Source organism: Jatropha curcas, chromosome 4 (genome assembly GCF_041381405.1).
Source record: "Jatropha curcas cultivar XTBG-Jc1 chromosome 4, XTBG_Jcur_1.0, whole genome shotgun sequence".
Lineage (NCBI taxonomy): Eukaryota > Viridiplantae > Streptophyta > Magnoliopsida > Malpighiales > Euphorbiaceae > Jatropha > Jatropha curcas.
Genome location: NC_143154.1, coordinates 10,583,549 through 10,594,350, shown reverse-complemented (window position 1 = coordinate 10,594,350; position 10,802 = coordinate 10,583,549). Strand labels below are relative to the sequence as shown.

The 10,802-nt window shown below is 31.0% G+C and overlaps 1 protein-coding gene across 1 annotated transcript; it reads right to left on the bottom strand.

Annotated features, from left to right (window-relative positions):
* Positions 1-3,477: 3,477 nt before the first annotated feature.
* Positions 3,478-10,480, bottom strand: LOC105634459 (polyamine oxidase 2). The gene is made up of 10 exons (XM_089720363.1): positions 9,978-10,480; positions 9,618-9,733; positions 9,061-9,149; positions 8,853-8,966; positions 7,233-7,324; positions 6,860-6,941; positions 6,670-6,772; positions 4,783-4,880; positions 4,205-4,634; positions 3,478-4,061 (listed from the first exon to the last, which is right to left on the bottom strand). The coding sequence occupies exons 1-10, from the start codon at positions 10,018-10,020 to the stop codon at positions 3,753-3,755; spliced, it is 1,476 nt and encodes a 491-aa protein (XP_089576489.1). The 5' UTR covers positions 10,021-10,480; the 3' UTR covers positions 3,478-3,752.
* Between the last annotated feature and the right edge of the window lie 322 nt (positions 10,481-10,802).

Below are 10,802 nucleotides of genomic sequence, written 5' to 3'. Positions count from 1 at the left end.
TACAATATTGGTGTAAAAAAAAAAAAAAAGACTTGAGGTGCATAACTAGTTACCAAAAAGTTGGAGGTGCCGTTGGGTTAATTTGTTAATGTTCGGGTGCAATTTTATGTATTTGGCAAAAGTATAATATACAGTAAAAAACAACTTACTAAATGGGCAGCTTTTAACTAGTATATTATTAATGCACAACATGTATTTCGTAAAGTTCAGTTACATACTAAACTTTGATAATTTACTGGCAAAAAATGTTTGATTTTGTAGAAATTTAATGGCACATGGTCATTTAAATTAAAAACCTTTTAAAGGTATGAAATGCCGATATTTGATTTATTTCTTTTTAAATAACAAGTCACGTACTCATAATTTTTAAAAAAATATATTGTAATCTATTTTACATTGCTTTAATTTGAATAATTTGCTTATGTATTTTTGATTAAATAATAAAAGGTAAAATTATACTTTTGAAATTCTCAAATAATGAATTGAAATATTAATTAGCATAATTATTTATTTTAAGCAAATTATTGTAATTAACATGATATATTTAGTGTTTTTTTTCTCTTTGAAATTCGCATATATTCAAATTAGATGGGGTATAAGAATATTTACTTTTATTGAAATAAGTTTTAGTGAATTGAAATTAATATCTTAATTCTATTTGTTACTCTAACTATATTGTTTAATTAATATTTACTTTTATAACTCCTTTTTTATAGAATAAAAACTATTTAATAGAAAACTTAATATTTGTTAAATGCAAAAAATATTAGTTATAATGAAATCTTCATTATATTTGTCAGTTTATAATTCTATTATTTAATAAAAAATAATTTTTATTGAATAAAAAAATTAATGATAATGAAAAATAAAAATGTCACCGCATCACTTTCATATTCTAACATGTTGCTACAAAATCATTTATCTCTTATAAATGATATATTTATATAGATAGATAAATAGTTATAGATATAGATCTTTTCATTAAAAAAAAAAAGCTATATCAATATGTAATTGTGTTCAGTTCATATTAAAACAATGATGTTGTTTACAAACTTTTTCCTTTCTAGTTTATGTTGAAATTAGAATTGATGTAGTTAAAAAGTTTTCCTTTTTTATTTTATATAAGAGCGCCAAAAATATAAGTTGGGATACTATATTAAATGTTAGTTTTTAAAACTTAATTTTAAAAAACTTCAGTTTGACTTTGAGATTAAATTAGTCATTTATGATATATTTTTACTATTGTGCCTTTTTTATTGGTATTTGGTAGACATTTATTTTAGTGTTTTAATATGTTATTGTTTCCTTCTGTGTTAATTTCTTTTTTTTCACGTTATTTTCTCTTTTTTTTTTTAGCATATTAATATTTTTTCTACTACCGGCTTTTCAGCCTTCATTATTTTATAATGGTTCTTTCTCCTTTTGCTACCATTCATTAATTTCTTATCGTTCTTTCTCCTTTTGTTGTCATTCTTTTCATTATTGATATTATTCCACGGTTTTATTTTTTGCTACCATCCATTAATTTCTTATCGTTCTTTCTCCTTTTGCTGTCGTTCTTCTCATTATTGATGTTATTCCACGGTTTTATTTTTTATTCATAATATATGTTGATTTCTTTTTTTGATCTGTTACTTATTGTTAAAAATATCTCTATCAGTTTTTTATACAATCAATAAATATTGTAAAGATAAGGTAAGACTCTTGATTCTATTAGAATTGCTCCATACATTATATATAAATACATCGTATTTACTTATTTGGTCCAATGTGTTAATTAGTATACATATATCTGTTTTGTATTTAATTAATTTTACAGATACAATGTATATACGGTGTATATATATATATATATATATATATATGCACTGTATACACTATGTATATCGTATTTACCATCGATGTTGTTGCAATCGCCTGTTATTGGTTGCCGTTACCGATAAATATCGCCCTGGTTAAATCACATAAGCTATATAAGGATTTACTCTTACATATTTCATATTTTCTTGTAGCCCCTTTTTTATTATTTCGTTTTTTTAGTATTTCTTTCTTTAGTGTTTCCAGCATTTTCTTTTTATTTTTTAGTGTTTTCCGTTTCTCTTACAATATCAGGTTTTTTTTGACTGAATTTATTATTATCTTAACAAATATTCTTTTGTTATATCTTATTAAAATTGAAACTTCATAAGTGACATTTGTTAAATTGTCCCGTATAAGTTTATGCTAAATATATCACCGAGCTTACTTTATGGATTCATAATTATTAACAAATACCAACACTATAATTGAATAATAATCTAATTTGCCAAAAAAAAAATTATTAACAAATACCAACAACTGCAAATTTGTCACCCTTCCCTGTCATGATTTGTGATAACAAAACCTTGTTAAGAAGTCCAAATATCGAACTCTTAAATCTGCTTTGATGGATGCTGCATCTCCATGTGAGCCACTAAACAAGGTTAAGTTGACTGCTGCAACATCCCAACCAACTCTTATTCTATTCTGCCAAGCTCCCAAAACAACAAACGGTGATTTACGAAACAGACCAAGCGACCATCAAAGCTCGTCCTAATTCCGCCAAAAACTAGACCACTTGAAGATGGATAATAACTACTAAAAAACAGTTCAATATTATAACATTTAGAAAAATAAAATTAAAAAAAAAAAAAAAAAAAAAAAAAAAAAAGAAAGAAAAGAACACCCAAGTGTTATAAAGTGTAAGGCTTATGGCCTAATTTGGATAATGCTAAGGGCATGAAAGTCTTTTTGTTACATTTTAACGTAAAAAACAGCTGAAAAAATGCACAGAAGGGCATGAAAGTCCTTTTATTACATTTTAACGTAAAAAACAGCTGAAAAATTCACAGAAGGACTATGTAATCTAAAGTATCAAATTACGAGAACTAATTAAATAATTGTCAAAACTGAAAGACAAAATAATAATTCCATTTTTTAAAATTTTCATTAGATTATTCAAATTACTATTTACTCGAAAAAGTTAATTAATGGCAAGTAAAATTTATATAAAAATTGTTATAGGTTATTTCTAAATTAAAAAATTTTGCTTAATAGTTAAAATTACAATAGTACCAAAATAAATTTTTTTTAGATTTAATAATTTTATAATGAAAAATGGTGAAAAATAAAAATTCTCAACAAAATATAAAAAAGATGCAAAAGGCAACAAAAGCACAAAAATTTAATATACAAAATACAACATATTTAAAAGTTCTAAAAGTTCTAAGTTTATTTTATTAAAAATATTTTCAATAAAAAAAATTATATTAATAAAATAAACTCACAGCAATTAAAAAAATTAATAGCGAACTCGCAGGAAGCGCGGGTGACTTAGCTCGTCTCGACTAAATCTCAGCTCCAGTTAGTATATTTTCAAATGTAATCAAATCACTTATACTTCACTTACGCATTCACATATATCAAAATGCAATAAACAAATAAAAAAACGCAAAGAGATTGTATTAGGAAAAAGACATTATTATTATAGCGGCAAGTCTATCAACTAGCTTTTCCAGAAATATAAATATGTTCCGTGTGTCCAGTACTAAAAGCCAATCTATGCTACACAGGAGACTAAACATTAACCGATGCCCATTGATTAACCTCAAGGAATTTCCACAGGAATCTCTTGATCGCCCCACCAAACTGGCAATAATGTGTCAGCAAAATCCCATGTTAACATATCTACGTACTTAATGTTACCTTAGAGCAGAGCCACCCACCCCAGCAACTTACATTCGAGAGATCAAGAGGGGTACAGACACTGATGCCTCCTCACCCATGACTGGCTGGAATAAATCCAACTCCCCATAGCGCTCGAGAACACGCATCCTGCAACCTTCTGCAGCCATAAGTCCAGTAGCAAATGCACCATGCACTGACCCTGGGTATCTCGTGCTTGTTGCCTCTCCTGCAAAGAATAGGTTATCCACTGGGATCCTTAGCCTTTCATACAGATCATGGGATTTTCCTACTGTATCGTAGCTATAGGAACCAAGTGAGTTGGTATCTGAGCCCCACCGAGAAACAAGATACTGAATCTGCACAAAGAAAAATATGAATTTAGAACTTTTAGATTCCACAGACAGCACTAGTAATTATGCACTACAGAGATTCAAAAATTCTAAGTTGAACAGGGACCGGGGGGCAAAGTAGAACTGCTAGTACATAGAAATGATATTACCGGAGCAGAAGCTTCAGGTAGGATCTTCTTGAGTTGCATGAAAGCAAAATTGGCAGCAGCTTCATCAGACATTTTCTCAATATCTTTGGCCAGCTGTCCAGCAGGCATGTAAACAAGAACAGAATGACCAGTGGCCTTGTGAAGATTCAGGAAGTAGCTGCAGCCATAAGATGTCTCTGCAACCACTCCCAAGAACTCTACATTTGGCCAAAACACCTTGTCAAAGTGCATCGCAATCTTATTCTCAATTCCCACTCCCAGCTCATCAATAGCTTCTTCCTTCCAATCTGGAAGTTTAGGCTCAAAAACCATGGTCTTGGATTTCAGCACTCCAAGAGGAATGGCAACAATAGCAGCATCTGCTATGAATGTCCTCCCATTTTCAGTAGTTACTTTCACACCGTTATAACGCCTGTCAATTTTTGTTACCCTAGAAAATCACAGGGATGGATTAGAATTGCATAAAAGTGTTTATACATACATATGAATATTCACTGCAAAAACACATTTGTTGATAGAGGACATAAGCAAATTACAATTAAAATGAATCGTGACTAATAGATATCATTGACTAGTACCTATGGCCCAAGCGGATATCAAGTCCTTTGGCAAGAGTGTTTACAACAGGAAGGTAGCCTCTCACCATAAGTCCATGCCCACCAGGAAGCAGCTCTTCCTGCCAAAAAAGGTGAAACAATGTCAGGGTGTTAACACACACAAGCTAGCAAAAATAGATTACTTTCAACCTCATTACAAACTGAGACAATATCTAAATAAAAGCAAGATGAATTCCTGGAAAGATACATCAATTAAGAGGTAGTTCATAGCAGCGATCTAAAATAAAGTTATTCAATCCAAGATATTATGCACTTCAAAGTGCCATCTAGCAATTTCGAGAAACACTTTTTAAGTGTATATTTAACATAATATAGTGCCAACATGCATTGAAGAACTTGAACATCTTAATGTAAGTTCTTGCATAATCTAACTCAACAAAGAAGGTAGTATGCTTATATCAACTAGATATAACTTTCAATATTTGACCTCCAGTTTCAAAAAAATAATCTCACCCAATCATTTAATTGGTTTACTAATGTTTAGGGAATAAGACAAAAATACCGAAGTTCTCATCCATTATGTTGAGTTCAAAAAAAAAAAAAAAAAAGAAAAAGAAGTAATATTGATGAAGCTACTGCGAAGGCTATAAACTTAGAAATGGAGAACAAATTGAGAAAGTAGGGTGGGAAGGAAAAATGAAGTTGTTCTGTCTTTAACAGTTAAAGTTCTGATTAAGAAGACAGTTGGAGATTTTGAAAATTGAAAAAACGAAGCAGCTGGCTAGCAGCATTTTTGCATAGTTAATGCAAATAATGCAAAGCCACAAACCAAGATGTTAACCGTTCATCTCAACCAAATGTATAATTTATGATCCACCAATAATCTTTAATACATATAAATGTAGAGAGGAACATTAGGACAAATTAGAGAAAATGTTTGTAATAAATAATAATTTATGAAGGGAAGCTCAGTGCACAAAGCTGCTGCTATATGCACAGGTCAGTGAAGGGTCAGACCATTTTATATTTACTAAAAAAATATTAACTATGAACTTTTTTTAACAATTGAATTTATTTATATTACCATAAATAAATTTGAATAATTATTTTATTTTTAGTTTTCCTGTTCAATTTCGTTGGACACTAGTTAATATAAATTACTCTTTCCATTTAATTTCATTTGATAGTTATAAATGTAGGGATATACATATTTTCAATATTATATTGCATAGAAACGAGTATATTCAAACAAAAAAAAAAAAAATCATTAGATATCGTTCATGAAAAATCACTGGGTAAGCATATACTATTATACTAAAATAAAATTTCCTTAGTATTATTGAAAAGGTTTCATTGAATATCAATCCATTTTTGCATGGCGACTATACTTTTACTGAAAACATATATATCAAAAAAAGACTAGTGAATAAAAAAGTTAAGAATTAAAGATATCAATAAATTTTCATGATCAAAATCAAACAAAAATCTTTCAAATAATAAAAAAGTTCTGTAAAGTTAAACAAAAGTGATCAGTGAAATTGTAAATATAGTAGAAACTATTCAAATAAACATCAATGTTTTGATATCTTTTTGTGGTATTCAGCAATGCCTACTATCTGCCACACTGTACTACAACATATATTGCAAGCCACAAACAAAATGTATCAGCAAATCTAAATGCCATCATTACAAAAATGTGTCAATAGTGTATGAGGCTCTCCCCTTTGCATATTTACTAAATAAGATTTGAAGTTAATTTTAAATTTCAGAGAAAAACATTGCTGTTAGCATTATTTTAATATTCAAACAACTTACACCTGATATTTTTTTTATTTGTGAATCTATTTTGATGATCCAGTGTAGACCTTGATTTACAATAACTTAAATTGTTGATATGCAACAACTCACCTGATCCCAACTCTTAAGCGATATGGTCTCAGCATCTGCAGCAAACCAGCCTTCCATTCTACACAAGTACCATTGAAGAACTTTATGTGCAAGCCCCTCCAACCTGCATTTAAAAACAATTTCATAAGGATCGTGTATCCAAAGTCATAACTAGCATGAAATACAATCAACATCTATTTTATTATCAAACCTTAAATCTGGTCTTCGTTCAAAAACAATTGAGAAAGCACTGAGTATGGACATGTCTTCTTTATGCTCGAGTCTTACTTTCTCTGTCTGCATTCAAAACATGAACAACTTAGTATGATGGCAAAAAACAAACAAAGAAGTCATGTTTCCAAATGGGAAAATAGGAAACAAATAAGATATTAAAGAAAAAGTTGAATTCATCTTCCACTAGCACAATCTCTCTATCCATGCAAGAAAGAGACCAACCAAAAAGAGAGAAAGGACAAAAGTAGAAGAAATTCAAGAAAAGGTTCCAGTAAGAAATTATGGAAAATAGAAGACAATAAAATTAGAAATGCCAAAAACCAAAAATTTATAAGAGAATAAAAGCATACGTGCCTCTTTTAAGATGCTTTCAAATGTTTCGCCAACCTTAGTGACCAATCCTTGAGGAACCTGTTTCCCATCCATATCAAAGAGTGCATAGCTGCAGAAACATAATACATTATCAATGGCACATCAGCAAATGCCACCCACAGCTTTGATATATTATATTAAATTAAATTAAAATCAATGCTGATCACTAAAACATCATAACAATTGTTTATTTTATCAAACTTGTAAAAATTGTAGCCCATGAAAGCTAACATGGAGTCAACCAGTTTAATGAATTGAATATGTAAGGGCTACCTTCCAGAAAACAAATTTTAAGAATCTTGGAAATAGAAACTCGATGTTCAAATGTAAAGAACTTCAAATAGAAAATTAGGAATTGGATCAACTTATTAATTGTATGCTCTAGCTTTTGGGGAAGTAACTTAAGATTTTTGAATTATTTTTGAATTTAGGATAGAAACTCCAATTGGAAGACACAAATCCATTTTTCCCTTTCTCTATCAGCACTATAAGCTAAAGTTTGAATCTCAACAATAGCACAACTTATTAATAGTATATTTTTGTTCCCTGTTACTGTATATCAGTAATTTATTTATGTTATATGCAGAGCACGGGGTATGTCTTCTGCACAAGTGAGTATAGTATAGGCGAGATTCAATGAGCCCCGAGTTTTGGGTTTCTACAGAAAACACTATAAATAATTTTTGTACCTCACCTAACCAATTTCAACTTTTTTCTAACTACTTCTAGTAACAATTTTTCACATCTTAATTATCAATTTATTTTACATCTCCATTGCCCTAATAATTAAAAGTTTTTCTATTTTTTGTTTGTAATTATTCCACCACTATGTAAACACGAAACTGTTTTTCAACCAAACATGCTTTTGTGTATTCACTCTCCTATGCCCTCCTTTACCCTCCATCAATCTCTCTGAAATCCCTTAATGAATAGATAATTTTCAATAACAGTATTTTGGATTTCATTAATGCCATTAACTCTAGTTTGTTTTGTTCGTTGTTCTTCAGCCAACTTTAAGTCAAATCTCCCAATTGGCTTTTGGTCTACATCTGCACCATTTTATTTGGATTTGTGTCTTCAGCTTTCTCATATTTAAAAAAATAAAAAAATAAATATGAAATTTTCATAGTTCTAAATATTTTGTGTCTTGTAAATCAAAACTTGTAATATTTTTCAAATAATTTTCAATATTGCAACAAAACAATAGAGTTACTTGGAAAATGTTTTCAAAAGATAAATTATTTTCCAGATATAAACAGGGCCTTCATGATCCTCAATTTTGCTTGTAAGGGAGGAGCCTCAGCATTCTAGGGCTTGTTTTATGTCTCCTTTTCATCTGGCCTTAGTTTATAATCAAGGAGTTGCTCAGAGTCTAAGTCTCTTGTATTTAGAAATCTAAGTCCAAGAAGAGGATTAGGACTTCTAGCACAGGTGGATTGGACAATTAGTTCCAATGATTGCAGAATACTTCATTATTTATAGAACATATGTTTTTATTTCTTCAATGTTTTATTTCTATCTCACGTTAGAAATTAAATTTTTAAGACAACTTTCATACAAGCAAGTTATTAAAAAACAATAATAGAACATTGATTTACCTTTCAAGATCGTGGTCATACAACACAGAATTATCACCACTAGTTCGGTATAAGGGTAGTCCCAGCCTCCCAATCAATGGGGCCAAGGGATTCTCCTTGCAGACACCATGCAACCTGAAATATGGTCATTGAGATACAACTTCTAAAGGGAAAGAAAAAGAAAAAAAAAAAAAAAAAAAAAAAAAAGAACCTTAAAAAATAGGTTTACCATGATGCACCCAGGTCAACAGGAAAACCAAATGAGAAATCTGTATGCACCCGACCACCAAGTCTGTCGCGAGATTCCAACAAAACAACCTGACAGAAGAAAAATATCATATAAGAAATGCACACATATATATGGGTACCTCAATTATGCATTTTTTTCCATTTTTCTAAAAATCCTACGACACGTGCAAAAGACCAAAGTACAGCATGATGATTACATGCTTTATCGGGAAAGGAAATAGGGCGTACCAAGTACGCATAAAGGTGATAAAACCCAAACAAAACCAAACTATAATTAATGGTACACTAGTTAAAGTTGCAAACAGCCAAAACTAGCTCCTGAAATTCCAGCCAGCACAAATTAGCTGGCTCGAGGCATATATGTCAACTAAAGAGGTGACCAGAGCTAACGTACAATCTAAAATTCACATGTTACAGGTCAGAGAACAACAGATACGAGCAAGTTTAGTTTACTACTATCATGCTAGTGTTAGATTGCTTATTCACTATCATACAGCAAGCTAATTAATGTAAAATATCCTAGCTCTTTAGCCATACCTGAAATGAAGCATCGTGAAGAGCACGAGCTGCTGAAATTCCCGCAATACCACCACCTATCACTATAACTGATGGCGAGGATGCCTGCCTCCTCCCATCATCTGAATAACAAGGAGCTGGAACACAAATTTATACACATCAGTTGACAAATCATTGCTATTACGACAATATCTACTTGGAATTCTAGCCACTTATTTTGACCCAGTCAAACCAAGATTCTTAATTTTCTTCCTTTCTAGAAGTATCCATCACAGTCTCTAAATCCTAATAGATGGATATATAAAAATAAATAAATAATAATAATAATAATAATAATAATAAATAAGCCACCGACATAAAATTAAACATGATCACACAAACCTCTACGCAATTGAGGGCGATTACTCCTGAATCCAGAATCCATAATTCAATGATGATCGAATTCGATGATTAAAATTACAATTAGGATCTAAATTACCGCTAATTGTTGGTGATGAGGAAGAAGAAGAATAAAAATCAAATGCTGTATTATCAAAATTAGAAAGACAAGGAGGCAATTGAGGAGAATAATGAAGAAAAAATATCAACAATCGGGTTAAGAAGTGGTTCGAATTCGATGACAGGAAATAGTAACCCAGTTTTCCCAACCAGTTCATGCAGATTCTTTTCCAATTCTACCCTCTTATGGGTTCCAATTCACCAAAAACGGACGACAGGATCGATCGTTCGTTCGCCTGCGAAATTGGACGAAGAAATGAATCGTCGGACGATACCTAATCGGCGATCGGCGATTTCGAAATCTGTAGATAGAGGAGAGAATCGGAAAACAAAACGGGGTTTTAACAAAAGACACAAGACGAGTTGTATTTGGTATAATTGAAATCTAACTTTCGTTTGGTAGAGAATTTATAGAGGCGTTTGGGCCAGCCCATCAAAAAGTCGGTACTCGCGCTTGCGTAGAAAAATCACCTACTCGCTAGATATTGACTGACGCGTTTTATCTACTTTTTGGGTTTTCTTTAAATGGGAGTACGGTCATGCTTTTATTGCAGGGTGTTGCGGATTGGACGCGACAACTGCGTTTGGTTGGCGATGAAAAGTGAAAGGGTGATAGAGAGTGGAGGAAAAAGAAGGCTGAAGAGAGGAGAAGGAACTGTTTGAGCTCAATTTTGTTTAGTTGGCTTGGATGTTGACGTAAAGGAAAAC